At 36.4% G+C, this 17,713-nt stretch overlaps 1 protein-coding gene across 2 annotated transcripts; it reads left to right on the forward strand.

Moving 5' to 3' along the window:
* The first annotated feature begins 5,956 nt into the window (after positions 1-5,956).
* MC2R (melanocortin 2 receptor) lies at positions 5,957-17,141 on the forward strand. Of its 2 annotated transcripts, none has more exons than XM_069004368.1 (3): positions 5,957-6,003; positions 6,314-6,413; positions 15,969-17,141. In XM_069004368.1, exon 3 carries the CDS (start codon positions 16,106-16,108, stop codon positions 17,063-17,065), a length of 960 nt encoding a protein of 319 aa, XP_068860469.1. In that variant the 5' UTR covers positions 5,957-6,003; positions 6,314-6,413; positions 15,969-16,105; the 3' UTR covers positions 17,066-17,141. The 2 variants fall into 2 exon arrangements, with proteins under 2 accessions (XP_068860469.1, XP_068860470.1); XM_069004369.1 differs by having other exon boundaries at positions 5,986-6,003; positions 6,318-6,413.
* Positions 17,142-17,713: the final 572 nt, after the last annotated feature.

Genomic DNA, 17,713 nt, shown 5'->3' on the forward strand with positions numbered 1-17,713 from the left:
GCATGGCTGAGAATGAAAAATTAACAATAAAAGAGGCTTTTCAATTATACATAACAGATAACCAAACACTGTTTGGGGAAAACGTGTTCAGTGGGAATAATAGGCAGGTAGATACAAACTAGATTGAGAACAAAATCTGAGCCTTGTTGATTTTCTGTCACTCTAAATAAATGAAGTATTCAATAAAAGCAGGCTATAGACTAATTAATAGTCAGAGGAAAAAAGCTACAAATGCCTGAAGAAATAGTTTTTTTTCTTCAATTTCCACTAAAAAAATGAAACAAAAGCTGAATATCAACATCTTAGAAGAGAAAAAGCAGTAGACAAAGCTGTTATATCGATTATCTCTGTTCTTTGCATGCCAAAAATTGTAAGTATTTATTTCAGACAATAATCACTTCACACTAAACAGAATATGAAAGTACACAAACAGCATTTTAAAGAATTACATGGTTCATAAACCTAGACATTAAATATAAGAAAAATAAAATGTCAAAAAAGTCCTAACTAAAAAAGAGACCCAGCAGTTGCCAATGCATTTAGAGACTACCCAGATAAATTGTTTTTTAAAATCCATTTGGACAATGTCTTTATCAAGTAGTGATATGTAATGGTCATCAGCAAAAGTAAATGAACACATTTCAGCACTTTCACCTGTCTGCCTTTTGGGGTTTAAGTGATATAAAATTGTATGAGCTGTCTTTGACATTCAAGTTAACTCTCCTCCACCTACCCATTCACTACACTAGGAGGTCATATTTTAAATTGCATTATTCCATTCTCCAAAGTTGCTCCTTCCATTCAAGCTTAACTCCACTATCAGTTTAACTCCAGTATCAAAGCTTCATACATAAAGATAAATCAGAATTTTATAGAACAAAATGTTGTAGAGGTGGTCAGGTTAACTGTACCTACAATCCCAGGATTGCAAGGGTGCTGTCTCAGCCTGACACAAAGCCCTCTGGACAAAGGGAAACAGGGAAAATAAAAGTAGTTCTTCAACCTGCTTTATCAAAGGATTGCACTTTTCCCCCCTCCTGCTTATAACCAGTGACACAGAAACTGCTGCTCTTGCCCTCAGACAGTCCCACTGAGGGCCCCCAGGCTCAAGATTTTTCTGAGAGTAAAGTAAGAAAGAGGAGTTGAAACAACTGAAGTAGTTCCTCAATCTCTGAATCTTCTGCTAGAGATTTCAATAAATGGACAAATTATTTTACTGGTCTGAAATTGTAGCGGTTTTTTAGTAATATTTATCCCTGTCATTACACTTATTTCTGTCCATATTTTTGTCTGTTAATTTTAATTAGTGTAAAATGCATTAATGCTTCTTCTCCTACCTAGAGAAAAAGCGCAAATGTGTAAAACTTTATTTAGAAATTCAGTTTTTTTCAGAGATTTTTTTAATGAGAAAAAAAGTTAAATATAATATTAAATTTCAAATCAAGAAACTTGTCATATTGCATTTTATTTATTTCACTATGCAAATTATTTTGAAGTTTATGAGCTTTTTAAAAATTAACTGCACTAACTAAACATTGAATTTCTGTTTAACAGTTAACCAGAAATCCCTGTCAACAGATTATCACTTTACATGAAACTTCATTTTGCTGTCCTTAAGATGACACATGTTTTGCAATTAAGCAATAAAACATCTTCCCCATCAGACAGTGAATGGTAAGAGAAGCAAGTCATCCCAAGGGACCTAAACTAAGGTATTGGCTCCTCCTGAATGTTGAAAGAGTAGACCTTTCCAAATGTCATCGGTTAGCAAAGCATACATTGTTACTTTTTATCTGTCTTGAAGGCTTTATTGGTTTTGAGTTCATATAAAACTGAATATCTTTTTTTACCATATTTACAGATAGTTTTTAACAAGTATCATGACCCCAATCTACATGCAAATGTCATTTATCTAAGTGTAATGAAAAATGAAGGATTTGTTCATTTTTTCGAAGGCAATTGTATTAATTAAAACAGCTTTCATTGAAATCTACGTCAAGAGAAATTATTTTGTTGCTTGTACAGCAAAAGCCAAATCAGTGAGAAAAAGCCAAAAAAAAGCTCAGGAGCTTAAATAGATGGGAGATAATCATGGAAATAAAGTTCTTCATAGAAATAAATTTATGAATTGAGAAGAGTCACAGTATTTGCTTTTTGAAAGTGAAAATAAATAAATATTAATTTTCATAGTGGATAATCAAATTAAAAATGTGCCCTCTAGGTTTTCTTTGGTTAAAATGTCCTCCAAAAGCTCCATAAAAGGGAAACACGGTGAAAACAAACAGTAATTAGGAAAGAAAAAAGGACAATGATACTGGAAAGCCAATCACTCTTAAAAAAACATGTATTCCTTTTAGCTGTTCTCATTCTCACTTTTGAAGAAATTAATGTAGTTTTCATAAGATTAGTAAATTCTCCTGACATACTATTGACTGAATGGAAAATGTTTTCCATCCATGAAAAATGTTTTGGTCACCTTGAATACCAGTATTTGAGCACTACCCTATCTGCCCAAAAACCATCTCTCAGGGCAAAAGCAATGCCAGACTCTCCTTTTAAAATCTTCCTAATCTTTCATGTTGAATAGCAACATTATACCTAAAACACTTGCAACAGCACAATACAAAAATCCAAATCCAAGTACTTATAAATAAGTAAATGTTAACATTTAAGTAGACCACAAAACCCTCACATGTACTGAGTTTAATACACTCCCTGATTGTGTTGTAGGATTTAACAAAATTTCATAGACAATTCCTTTTAGAAAACTTGATCCAAAAAAGCCCAGATTCATCAAAAAAAAGTCTCTTCTGGCATTCTAATCCCATCTTTTATCATTTGCTATATTTCAGTGTGCAAGGTAAAACATGCTACCATCTGAAAAAGTTGGCTGAATCCTCTCTTCTTGGAGCTTTGTTTGACCATATGGCACTGCCTCAGGGATGAATTCATTACCAGTGTACCTCCAGAAATTCCCTAAAACTTACTTTTTTTTCATACTGCAAGTCACTGAAAAAATAACTGGTAGCATCTTTGTGCAAGTATTGGATTACTAGTAATAAAATTGCAAATACTTACATATTTTTGATTTACCAGACAACCACAATTAGACTGTCTTCTGCTTAAGAAAAACCTCTTCTCCTGCTAATGTTTTCTTTAGCCATCTGTCCCCAAAAGACTATTGTTTGCTTTCTGGTGACAGAGTAGCCTAATAGCTGCCTTTTCTGCAGAGTTCCAGCATGTTGAGAATGGCATGGAATAAAAATCTTGCCTAACAGATCTACTGTTAAGCAAGAATCAAATGGCAGGCTAAACCCATGCTTACTTGCTTTGTTAAAGGTTGTGGCTACAGAATCTGAGACTTTGCTAACTATTTAATATAACTAATAAACTACAGTTAATGTATTCCCTGCATACTAGATGGGAAAAAAATGGCATACTGTGGAAATAGTATTTGGGATTTTCTTGACCCTTCTGAGGTCACAGTTTTCCCTCACTCGTCTTCTAAGCAGCACTACTGATCCTGTCTCCTCCTTGAAAGCCTGGACTATTTATAGAGCTCTTTACTGCGACAATTTCTAGATCTCTTACTCTCTTCACATGTCATGAAAATACTGTTTATTTCCAGGTGTGCTCTTTGGAATTGAAACACAGTGGGATGAAAACACATGCAATATGAGTGTTAAATTTGCTATAGTTTTTTAAGCACAGAACTGGAAAAATCATTATAACAAGTTTTTTGGGTGATAAGGTCATTCTCTAATTATTTTGCATTTTTCAACCTTCAAACTCAAATAATCTACTGATTTAATGGCTTAATAAATAGAAATAATAAATTTTATGCAGTGTGATAATGGGGATTCAGTTTTTTATTTATGACATGCAATTCTAGCTGCTTTTTCATTGTAATTCATCATAGTTCATCTGTTTTGAATATTACATAGCAATATTCCAAAAAAAGATTTAATAACTCTTGGCCTCTCTCTGACATATCCTTTCCTATTTACATACCTTCCCTACACAAAAAAAAAAAAGCACATAAAATTCAAGAATTAACATTAGAAAAACTGGTCTGCATAGAATTGTAGTGATTTATGCTAGATTGCTAGACTATTGTCTTTATTTTACATAGAATCACAGAATAGTTTGGATTGGAAGGGACCTTTAAGACCATCTAGTTCTGACCCTGCTGCCATGGGCACTAGACAAGGTTACTCAGAGCCCCATCCAGCCTGGCCTTGACCACTTCAAGTGATGGGGCATCCACAACTTCTCTGACTAAACATTGTTATTGTGAGTTCTGACTCTTTACTTCATTCTCCATTCAGACTTGATCCAGACTTACTTGTTGCCTAAGGCTGAATGAAGAGCCATCTGTGCCTCCAGTGTGTTTATTTCCTCTGTAACCAAAATAAAATGCAAGCACGAATCTCTGGACTTTTCCATATTAACTATTTATAACAGCTTATGGTACAGAATTTTTTTGGGCATACAAGATATTGTTAGGCTGCGTAGTGCAATCTTAGCGTAGAACAGAAATTCACAGCACAAGGAGTGAAGGCCTTCACAACTTTTGAGGTTCCTAATGAGTGTCTTCATGTGCAAAGCAGTGCAAAGAGCATGAATTCCTAGGGAGATGAGTTCTGCCTAACAACATAAAGAATGAGTACCCATGAAGCTTGCTCCTGCAAGGACCATAACCAGGTATATTTGAAGGATATTATTCAAATGCTGCACAATGCAGGTAAAAAAACAGTAAACAAATGTTCTACACTCCTGTGATACCAGTTGCCTTGACTTTACTCTGTTTAGTTATCTCTGTGTATCATAGCGGCGCTCAGCAGGTTCAACTGGTCTAAAGAAAAGGAAGTTACAAGCAAACCTGTGTACAACTGAGGATGAAGAGTGAGAGTGAGACACTTTTTTCCTCCTTGAAACTCTGAAGGACGCTCAGTGATGATGAATACACCTTCCACTTTATGAAGGTTTTTTCTTTTTTTAGGTCCCCTCCCTTCAAATGTGTTGCTAAGCTTTTTCTTCTCCAGTCGTCATGTTCCAAGGATCCAAATGAGCCTCCCTGAAGCTCTCAAACTGCTAATTGTTTTTACCAGTCCTGCTGCACACAGATGAATTAAATCCTCATTTCTTGAGCCTGAATTCAGCCTTTCTGAGGTAGACTTAAGCTTTTCTTTGGTACCCTGGAAGCAAACAAATTTTCTCAGTTTATACTGTTAAGAATATAACTCTGCTTTTGGTCATTGCAATTTAATTGCTATTTAATAGATCCAAATGTGAAGTCTTTCCCGAGGGTAACACTTACGCTATTCCTTCCCATTTGTTTCATTAATAGGGCCGACCACATCTTCAAGGAATATTGTTAAAGCCCAGTACATTTTTTTACCTTCATGACCTGAATTACATATCTTCATAATGATCACTTATATTTATTCAGACAAGTAGAGTTGGACTTTGGTGCTGCTGAGTTCTCTCTACTTTTCTGCTGCGTTCTCTGTTAACTTTTCAGTTCAGCCACCCATTGTGTCTTTAGTAGAGATGTTAGAATGAAAACAAAGAGTTATTGCTGGGCAATAAACATCTTATAACATCTCAACCACCTACCTGACTGTTTAAATACTATTTATAATACAGCCCATGGTCTTTTTCTGATTTACACACTCCTCCTGCCAAATATTAGGAGGGGAAGTTATAAAGAGGAGTAGCTGAAAACATAATCCATCTAAAACAGAGTATTTTCCCTTTGATTGGGCAATTTTTTTTCTTTTTTTTTCTTCCTTATAAATGTTTCAAGAGACAGTGAATAATTTATTTTAAAGAGACCCTAATTCAAGGTTATGCCAATGAAACAACTGTCGTCCTCTTTGATTTAGATGTTCCAATCTTTCCCTTACGCAAAGACTGTGTTGGTTTCATTTCCTTTATAAATGATCTTGCTCCCAGAGCTACCAGCAAACTGACTCACAGTTTGAGTGGTTTCACTAGCAGGTAAGTGGAGGTTTACTAAATATATCTAATGTCAGAAAGCCCCCTTGGAGAAATTAGTGAAATATGCAATGTTATTGTGGAAGGAAGTGCCATATTTCTAGTGTTCCCTAAAATCTTTCATCTCACACTCATTCTTCTTTAAAGGAAAATTTTTGCAGGGATTTTATGCCTCTTATATGAAGACTGAGTAAGATTTTCCTCTTTGCCAATGGAAGAAGTTAACTTATACAGTAGGAAAACTTCTACTGAAATGTTTCTTATCTTTTGTATACTGTTTTTCCTGCTTCATCTGTTTTTTTCTCTGCATCAGACAGAGGCCACACAACCCTCAGAGACTTTCTAGCTCGTCATCAATGAGTCTTCTTCTGGATCTGGACTGGGAATTATCTAAGGAGGGCTACTCCTGCCAGGTACGGTTTTGTTCTGTTCACTCTGCTCAGGGAAATCAAATTCTGTTCTCACTTGCTCAAGTGCAAATATTGAATAATTCCATTGATCTACCTGACAGTTACAGATTTCTCAGATGGCTGTGTGGTTTGGTGCACTCTACTGCCAATATTTTTAGATAGTTAATCCTGTGTCAGTCTGCAGCACACAGCAGAGGAAGGCAGAGGACAGCAGCAATCTCTGCCTTGAAGCAGATAACCACAAATTAGGGCAGAATAAATGCCTCTATTTAACACATGTTGTTGTAGATACCTGAACTGATTGTTTATCCTTTGAATTTCCCTGTTAATTATTTCAGACCAGAAGCAGAAGCCAAATTTCACCACATGCACACACACATACCCCCATATATACATGTAATTCCGTGATACCTGTGCCGAAGTGGAAATACCTGTCCTGCCACAGCATCATTGCCATAGGGGTTTCACATGCTAATGCATGGAAAAGACAAGCTAAAATGACCTAATCTGAGTATGTTCATAAATCTCCCACACCTCTCCAGAGGTGGCTTTGGATGACAGCACACCTTTTGCAATGAGATTGTGTCTACTTCTACCTGTAGAAGAAGCCACGGTAGCTCTGAATGCCAACATGTAACCAGACTAAAGCTTTGTGTGGCCACTACTCCAAATGCTAGCAGATTTTTACAGGCTTGGAGAATTTAGATTTAAGTCCTTCCACACTTGTTTTTTTATTCATTCTCCCTCCCAGGCATATGGAATGAAGATGGCTCTGAAAAAAACAAATCTAAAGGAGGTATTTTCTTCACTTTGCCCCCATTCTACAGGCTTCCCAGAGAAAATAATCATCTATTGAATTCTCTTTTTAATCATCGTCTTTTCACTATTTTTACTTTTTAGCATAAATCGATGTAAATATATTTGTTCAGTGGCAAAACAAAAAGCACAATGGCACTTTTAAGTAGCTCTCAGGAAAGAAGATGCTGTATCTTTGATGCATGGTTTTTTTTCAATAAGACATACTTAATATGTACCATAAGATAATGCACTTAAACAGCAGGTGACATGCTATAAATCCACACCCTTGTTTTCTGTCATTTAAAAATATTAAATATTATTCTAATGATACCATCTACTTTGACTATTATTGACTGCAACTACTGGAGCAGACAGGGCCAGAGAAAAAGATGAATGGCTCCTTAAAGGACACCTAGGAGCGCTTCCTACTTTAGAACAGAAACACAGGACTTCTTTTTCAAGTAATGGTTAATGCGTTTCTGTAAAGGAGATTTTCTTGATGCTTGTTGATAGCATTTTTGTGATGGTATTATTAATGGCAAACAGTGATTTACTGGAAAGTATAAGAACATAGCGATGGCCTCCAGAAATGTCACTTGAAGGCCTCTTGATTGATTTTACAATGATCCAAAGAACTGTTTGCCCTGTGTTCAAATCCAATGTCATTTTTCATGCCTTGTAGAAAGTTACAGCTATGTATAGGCTAAAAATTAATTTATTCTGGAAACAAATAGGAAATAATAGTGTAATAAAAACCAACTACAAAGTCCAGGGCACAATAGCTAGTGTTTCAAAGAAACATGAAACTTTCCACTACAATCTTAATAGAGAAACACGTATTTAGTATGCATTGATCACTGTAGCTTGTCACCAAGTCGCTCCAATGGCTTGAGACTGATCTGAGGGTGAAGGATGTGACCAAAGGTTATAGGTACATTACTTCCAAAGCAATTACCTGCATCAGGCACAGCAAGCTTGGTTTAGTTTTGGTTTGTTTTTCTTTTCCTTAGGTAGATTATGTTGTTAAAAACTGCAATTGACTAATAATTATATTTCTTAGTGTATCACAACAGCTGTATTTCTTAATGTACCTCATCTTTACAAAGCAACAGAAGCTTTGCAGAGAGTGAGGTTCCACATGTTTCAGAAAAAACCAACTCTCATGATCACACATACTGTCCAGCAGCAGAGACAGGGAAACCTTCCCTGCATTTCACTCCCTTCCCTGACAGCTCTGCATTAAACAACTTGCAGAAGCTCCCCCTCCCCAGGGCACAGTGTGCTGTCTGCACTGGTGGGAAGGCTGCTCTGAAGTGCAACTACTGAAAAAGGAAGCAAAACACCAGTCAGAATTGCATTAATGAATTTACAGCCCTCGATTTTGTACAGGTCCTAGTTTAATCTCTAGAGGTTACTCGTTTTCAATAAATTGTCCACACACTTGATAAGAAGAAGATTATTTCACTAATGACTTTGTGAAATAAAAGTCCACTAATGACTTTGTGGACATTCTGTGTTTTTGACAAGAGTCTTCATATAACCACCAACACTTTATGCAGCTTTTTTTAGTTCCAGGTACTTCAGATATCAGCATAGGTTACAGTCTCAGAAACTGTATGTGAAAAGTGATACTGCCACAAGGAGTTAATCAATTAGAAAATGCTTCCTGGATTTTCAGCTTTAATTTCTTTTTCTCTCTGCCTTTTTAATGGTTCTTGCCATTTCATTCACAAACATCTTAAATAATTCCTTTTCCTCTCTGCTGCTGCAAGGATTTATTTTATTAAGGACATTAATAACTCAGTCCGTCTTTCTTTAATCCTTTTTACTTTTCCTGCTTCCAGTATCTTTCCTGAAACACCCAGAGCTATGTATGTTTTGAATGAAGCTACACTCACATCATAGAGAGAGAAGGAGTCCTGGCCAGTTAGTTTCTGCATAGCTTAGATGCTTTATTGCAATTTTATTTTTTTGGCAACAAAATCATGTCACAGTGAATACACCTAACCTTAAATATAAATAAGAAAATCTTTCCTGGTTTTTCCTTATTCATAAAACAAACACATAACTGTGTTACCTTGGTGCTGATCTTATGGGAAAAAGAAAGAGAAGTACCCATAAGAAGCAAGACCTCCAGTCTGTTCAGCTTATGATTTGGTCAGAAAATGCTTTTATGCGGTTGTCAAAGTCAGGAAAAATAAATTCTCTTCAACATATACAGATATATCTTACATTTAAAATTTCAGCAAGTATGACTTGCACCTTAATTTCACTCTAGAAATGCTTTATATGAGAAAGTCACAATTGTAATCATGTGAGTGAAATTTTGTTAGTAGTTAGCCCAATTGGTATATGTTCAGCTTTAGATACAACCATTTTTTTTCTGCATTTAGCTAGTATACATAGTATACATAAACTTTCTTGGTTTTTTGCTCTTTTCTTCAAAAATTGCCATCTCTATCAGTGCAAAGTTATTCTAAGAAAGTTGTGATGTTGAAATCATATGGGACATATAGTCATTATTCTGGTGCAGTAAATCCCCAAGATCCATGGCAGTGAACACCCTTATACAAAAGACATTTATCTAGGTCTGATGACAGTTCATGAACTTAAGATTAGGAAACGCAATGTTATATAATGTCCACTCATATCAAGAATCAGAACAGCGGTAATCAGTCATTAATACCTGGCTAACACTATTTTCTTGAACACTAGAGGGAGATCAAAGCAAAAGAATAAATTGCCTAATACAGCACGGATACTAATTGCAGTTGTTAAAAAAATTTCAAAAGATTATGTGATAAAGATCCAGGTATAGTATCTTAATTTTTCCTCACTGTTCTCACATACCCTTATTTGATATTGTTTTACCTACACTGTAATTTAAAAAAAAAAAAAAAAAAAAAGATAAAAATACTTAGAAGGAAAAGGATTATATCAAAGCCACCATTACTATATTCTGTATTAAAGTGGTTTTTCATACAAAATATGTTTACTTTGATGAGAAGATTCAGGTTCTAGCAACTGAACAATGAAATGTGACCACACGGTACTTTTTTCTAGCTGTCCCTACAGCAGTAAGCAGGGAAAACTCAGGTTTCTGAAAGACCTTCCCTGGAAAGAGATCTTTCTGTTCCATCTCAATGCCAGCAACTGAGACCGTTCACATTAAGACGAGGATGGAAATTAATTCTGTCACTCTTTTGCTCTCACAGCCACTGTTTTGTTCACTGTCTACTGAACAAAGTTGTTAACATAAAATGCCTATTTTAAAATATAGACTTTCTTGGTTTTTTATGAAAGAGAGCTATCTAATGCGCACCCTTTAGCCATCTCAGTTACTGATGGGAGGTACCAATGCCTTCAGGAGGATTCCCAAATAAAGGAACAATACTTAGACAATATCGAAGAACTGTGCTGCCACTAAATTTTAGCAACTTTCTTGAATGCTTCCTATACCATTTGGGTCTGCTTAATAAGTAGTGAGAGATATAAAATCGAGGTCATCTGAGGAAACTATTTCCTTCAAGAAATACAGCTGAGGATGTTTCACTTATGATCTGCTACTGTTCCTCAAGCAGGCAGGTTTCTGTTTGGGTTTTTTTTTGTACGAGCCATGCTGAGGTACATTAAGCATGGCCAACCTAGCAGTGAGTGAGATATTTTCAGTACTTGGAGACAGACAGAAAGCTACAGGAAGTAGAGATGCTGACCCTTAGGAGTCTGTATATTTTAGAGTTATTCCTCTGACACAGTTACTTCTAATGAGTCTAAAGAACCATACAATGTGCAGGGCAAGGCAGAATCAGGCTTGATGTGTTTTTTCACTTACTTGCTTGTTCCAGGTTAAGCCAGGCTGGCAGACAAAAAGAAATGCTAATTAGCACGTGTAGAGATCATCCTGTCCTCCTAACTCACCTGCCTGTAACAGATCCAGTCCTTCTTGTCCCGATGAAAGCCATTGCCTACCTACTAAAGACAAAAAAACCCAAAAATGGTTGCCATTTTTCTTGTTCCTTAGCTTTAAAAATCAAGCCTCCACATCCATGTTTTTGACTGGCTTGTTTCCTTTCTAAATTTCTGGTGCACCCAGAAAAGCTAGAAACAAGGGAAAAGGTATTTGTCCATAGCTTTTGTCAAATGTATTTTGATACAAAACTGTAACAGCTTGAACATGAGTGACCGAAAAAATACATCACTCCCATCCGTGGGACTTTGGCTGCTGGCATTTTCAGACAAAGAACATCATTCTAAGCAGCACCAGACAACATAACCAGTCACACACAGCTTCTCCAACCACCTCACAAGGGATTCATGTTCCACTAGGGCAAGGTTTTAGAAGGGGAACCAAACTGAACAGATTACCAGGTGTGCCAATGATAAAGCTTTGGACTTAGCTAGAGATAATGACAATAGAAGCAACTGCTAATACATTGGAGACTTTTGGGGATTGAGGAAAGGTTTTGGCATTTCTAGTGACAAATAAGCACCTCTGTGTATACTGAGTGGGTTATGAAATATACTGTATATACTGTGTCTGATACACAAACCACTTATTCTGTTCCATTCCTTCTAAATTACATTTTTCAGAAAATTTAGATACATTCACATATTCCATGGTTCTGGAAAGAAATCATTGCAAATACATAATTGGCTCATTATCACAGCTGTTTTATGCAGCCCTAAAGCTAAAGAGAATACTCAGTACCCTTTCAGGTTTTATTTACTGACAGCTATTTAGAGAGTAAATATATATTGGGGTCTCTACGATAAAGGGAAGCTATTTGCTTTGCTATTTAAACAATAACAGATGCAAATAAAGCTCTGGGAAATTATACAGCATTTAAGGTTCATAATTTTTAACTATATCTTATCATTATAGTTCACAGCTGAAATTACTTTTATTGCTATTGCAGCTGACCTAGCCAGTTTATTTAATATTTTGGGATTGAGAGAAATGTGTTGTTTATTTATTCAGTGAATTAAGTTTTCATCCAATTAAAAAAAAAATAAAGCAAGAGCAGACCTATTATTCCCAGACCTTTCAGATGCTAAGCTGTTGTATTTCTACTGCAGAGAAATTTGTATTTTAGTTATCAGTAGGCACAGGGCACACAGGAGAGAGTTTTGGTTTGTGCCCCAGGCTAATGGTCTGGAGTACTGGGAGTTCCCAGCATCCACAAGGGTATTCTCAGCCTTACCACAAGCTGAAGTGCTGGGGCTGGCTTTTAGCTGTGTAATACAAACCAGCGCAAACACACTTTCGAAGTGACAAGAGTGTCGTAAGGAGCCACACCATAATCATGGTGATTACAATTGTCAGATAATCTGGTTTTGATTTGTTTCCTAAGTTTGTACAATATTGTCAGTATAGTTTCTGGTCCTGGCTTCCATTCTCTCAGTTTGCTGCTTCATCTTCCTTTAGATAGCTACCAATCCAAAAGAAATTGATGATAGTACTACAAATATATGCGTTTTTAGTAACTTTACTATTGCCATCAGCTCATTGCCCATTTTACCAGCTTGGGCGACTGCCTCCTGCTAGATAAATAATGTTTCTGAATATCCAGTGTTAGTGAGCTGTTGATTTCTCCATCCAGGACCTAACTTAAACAAGAGTGGGTTGAATTTTTTGCAGTATTTGTTATACAGCTACATTTGCAGATGTGTTTCAGATTTTAAGTCTTTCGTTGTCATTCATTGTTTTTTGACTGTTTTACATTTCTTGCTACAGTCAGGCAGACTTATTCTTAGACCATGAATAACCTCAAAAAAGGTAAAATCCAAATAATTCAGCTATTGACAGGAAAACCAGAATTGTCCTATATGTCAATTTCTTTTTTAATTGTTATGTTCTATTTTTAATAGTTCTGAAATCTAGACACTAGCTGGGAAAGGTTGGCTTTGCAGGTACCTGCAAAAGATAAATCTGAGATATTTCAGAGGGTGAGGGGCATGGACCCTTTATCTGCACAGTACAATGACAAAGAAAACCGTCAAGGTACTGACAGTGGAGAGGAAATCAGTTGCATCCAAACTGTCTCTGTTATTAACACAGGAGTGTAAACATTTTTTTGCCTTTTATACTTGTGTGAAATGACCTTGGCCCTTATTTCTGTAGACAGTAGAAATGTGCATCCAAGCTTCAAGGTGTCTTCTTTTCACATTAGCTTTTAGGACACTGTTAAGGTGGAATTATTGAAAGATGCCTCTGCCCAAGTGAAGGTGAAGACAAGACCATGTGCCAAAGCCAATGTTGCAGATTTTATTTAACAGTATATATGAGGCAGAGAGATAGAAAGAAATAGAAAAGGGGGAGGAGGGAAGCCAGAGGGAGATCAAGCAAAAGGCCATCACCACCCATGGATCCACTGGTGTCCTGTTGGTCCTTCTTCACCCTGGGCTTCTTGGTGCTGGAGGTCCCAGGGTTGTTCTTCTGAGGGTACCACTGATGTTACTCACCATGTTCACAACAGCTTTACCTCCCACATGAAGTCTGTCTGTTCCTACACTGCTCAGAACCGCTAAACTACATCATGCATGCTACCTGGTAGACGTGTAGCAGTGAAAAGAATCCTGTAACTGTAGAACTTACTGCAGATGTATGACATAATGTCTATTGTGCAGATGTAGCACTGGATTTATGACCCATGCAAAACACTGTCTACATAGATATTTCCATCTGGGATGTCTGAGATTGAAATAAGACTGTGCACCACACTGAAGCATCAGAAATGAGATAATTGGCAAGACCTTTGATGGAACCCTAGTAGTATAGCGTGCAATGGCCATTTGTACATACTGAAATGAGAATCTCTGAAACAAGGTGGTCTTTTTCTGGCTTTCTATTAATTGATGGAAAACAACATTAAGTGATGTAATTATTCAGTTTACTGTAAATACACCAAAGCCACTATAAGTTCTCACCAAACTTAATACAAAGTTACTATGAAATTATAAGCAGCAGATGTAATATACCATGCCATTCATAATATTATATATTTTCAGTGAAGGAAACTTCATGTTTTTCAGATAGATTATCTCAGCAATACAACTATATCAGCAAAGATGCATTCTTGAAAAACAGTTTTGAGAAAATAACAACTTAATAAACATGTTTGCCAGCTGATTCTCCTGTTTAAATCCTATGTAAATGAAGTTTTATCTGAAGTGTCTGTGCTGACTACCTATAAAGAGTGAAACTTCTTAACAAAGTGCTAGATTAGATATCATAAAACTTAACTGTGACAGTAGCTCCAGGTGAGAATAGGAAAAACATACCATTACAAAGACATTGTCAAGTTTCTTATTCTTGTTAGTAACTCCTTCCTTCACACACTGACAGATGTTGACCTAATTATCTTTGGGAATGTTCATGTATGCTGCAGTGCGATACAGTTTGTTTTGTCCACTACACAGCCTGTGCTTTCAGATATGTATGGGTACGCTCCTGAATGCTTTCTCTTAAGTGATTTTGTTTCGTTGAATTCATGAGGGCTGGTGTTCCAAGTCTTGTTTGTATACAAAATAATTAGAACTTTTGACTTCTCCCTTTGAAACAGTAACAGTGTGTTATAGTATTCAGCAACCCCGATTATGAACAAACAGCCAAAGGAATTTCAAAACTTACTGATATGAAAGTGTAAAAGAAAGCTGGTTTAAACTTAAAAACAGAGGGATAATCATGAAATTATAGACTCATTTAGGCTGGAAAGGACCTTTAAGATCATTGAGTTCAACCATTAACCCAGCACTGCCAAGTTCACCACTAAACCATGTTCCTAAGTGTCACATCCAAACCACTTAAATACCTCATGGGATGGTGACTAACCCACTTCTCTGGACAGCCTGATCCAGTGCTTGACAACCCTTTCAGTGAAAATATAGCTTTTTAAAGGGGATTTTCTAAATACCAGAACTGCATCTGCATTTCCCAAGATTGGCTATAAAGATGACAAGAAAAAGTGTTTCTTATCGTTTATGGGTTCTATTCAGGCTAAATTAATATCACATCAATTTATACATTAATGAAAAGAGTAAAAATATATTCCTTTGGAAAGATTCCTATGTGCTTGGATATAGTTTAGATCAGGATTATTAGGGGGAAAACACCATCTTGGTGCTGTAATCAACATTTGAGGTTTTAGATAGTTTTAAAATACCGACAAGAAATTTTGTACTTTGGATCTTATAAATATATTCATTAAATCAAAAGACAGTTTCAATTTAAGTGAAAAGGAAGCCTCTCACCAGTATCTAACATGCCTCTAAATACATCAATATTTACAAATGTTCACATCTAAATTGAGGGCATTTCATTACACCATCAACAGTGGAGGTAAACACGTTACTGTTCTGGACATGAATTTGTCTTGGCGTTAGTCTTATTTGTGTCTAATAATACTGAACATGTCATGAGAAATGCCAGGCTTTCTCAAAGCAAATAGCTGGGCCAGTAAAGATCACCAGACTATTGAAGTGTGTCAGATCAATTTCAGTAAATGTGGGACACCCACTGGTAAAGAAAACTACACATATTTTTAAAATTACTTTGAAGCTAAAAGACACTTTATACTGATTTTCTCTAAGGCTCGGTGAAGCCTTGAACAGTTCTTATTTCATCCAACACAATTGTGTCTCTCTATGGTGATTATTCATGTGCTTTAAACTGCAATAGATGATACTTTAAATGTCTGTTTTTACCTCATCTGTGTGGTCAATTTCTTCTTGATATTTATGTTTCTACGTGTTTTATTGTAGGAGAAATTCCAAACATTTCAGTTAAGTCTTAAAATTGCTCCAGATAAAGGAGAAAGCCTTGATCAAAAGAAGGTCAGCTTCAGAATAAAGCCAAACCTGAAAAAGAAGCAACCCAGGCTCTTTCCACGACCAGAAGAATGAGCACTGAGAGACCTTCCAACTTAATCAAACACCCAGGGCAGACCAGCATTCCGTCCCTCGAAAACATAAGTGATTTTTCATTAAATATCACGGACTGCACCCAGGTTGTCGTGCCAGAGGAAGTTTTTTTCACTGTTGCTGCTGCTGGGATACTGGAAAATCTACTTATCCTTATTGCTGTTGTTAGAAATAAGAATTTACACTTGCCCATGTACTTCTTCATTTGCAGTTTAGCCATTTCAGACATGTTAGGTAGCTTGTACAAAACTCTGGAGAACATCTTTATCATCTTGTGTAAAATGGGATACCTGACACGTCATGGAGACTTTGAGAAAAAACTGGATGATGCCATGGATTCCATGTTCATTCTGTCTTTGCTGGGGTCTATTTTCAGCTTGCTAGCTATCGCAGCAGATAGATACATCACTATCTTCTACGCTTTGCGCTACCACAATATCATGACATTGAGGAGGGCCTTGGTTATCCTGGCAATCATTTGGACGTTCTGTGCCGGCAGCAGCATTGCCATTGCCCTCTTCTCCTATGAAGCAGCAACAGTCATTCCTTTCACCATCCTGTTCCCTCTGATGATGTTTTTCATACTGTGCCTCTATGTCCACATGTTCCTCCTGGCTCGATCTCACGCCAAAAAGATCGCCTCACTGCCCACCAGCACAGTCCATCACAGAACTAACATGAAAGGAGCGATTACACTGACTATTTTTCTTGGAGTTTTCCTTTGCTGTTGGGCCCCCTTTGTTCTCCACATCCTCTTAGCAAGGTTTTGCCCACATAACCCTTACTGTGCCTGCTACATGTCCATTTTCCACGTGAATGGAACACTCATAATGTGCAATGCCATCATCAACCCTATGATTTTTGCATTCCGGAGCCCAGAATTGCGAAGTACATTTAAGAAGATGTTCTACTGTTCCAGGTCAAACTGGAACTGGTAAACAGTTCATCAAAAGTGAAGATAATAGAAGCACTTATGGGGTGCTGTGCATGATCAGTCTGCAGAGTTAAAAATACCACCAATTATGCCCAAAGTAATACTATGCTTGCAGTATACTGCCAATGATTTTTCAGAGGGCTACCAAATAATGGATAAAAACTAAGTAAGCACACAAATCTTTGTCAACGAGACCTCAAAACTACGCTAATTCTGCTGATAATTTTCATGCAAGGAAAAAAAAAAGAAAACTGTCTTAATTATCTTTTGCTATTTCACAAAAATTCAAACTAAATCTGCATCGTGTTGCATTACCCCAGAGATAAGCCAACTCATTTTGTACTAATAATTTCAATTCAATGCATATACTACTTTAAAATTCTGTTGTTTAAATTGCAATGAAGTTGTCATTTGTTTCTAAACTGCACATTTGTATAAACGTCTATGGTTAAGTAGAAAACATGGGCATGTAATTTTGAGAAAAAGTGAACTCATGACTCTTCTTTAACATCTATCTCCTCAAAATCATGCAATTAGTGATCTCTAAGTTTCAAAAACCATTTTTGGAGTGCAATCCCAAAAGAATAGAATATTTTGATTTAAAGGCTAGTTTTAGCCACTGAAGAGTTATTTCCAATATAAAGTTGTCATG

The sequence above is a fragment of the Aphelocoma coerulescens genome, chromosome 2, assembly GCF_041296385.1.
Source record: "Aphelocoma coerulescens isolate FSJ_1873_10779 chromosome 2, UR_Acoe_1.0, whole genome shotgun sequence".
Classification (NCBI taxonomy): domain Eukaryota; kingdom Metazoa; phylum Chordata; class Aves; order Passeriformes; family Corvidae; genus Aphelocoma; species Aphelocoma coerulescens.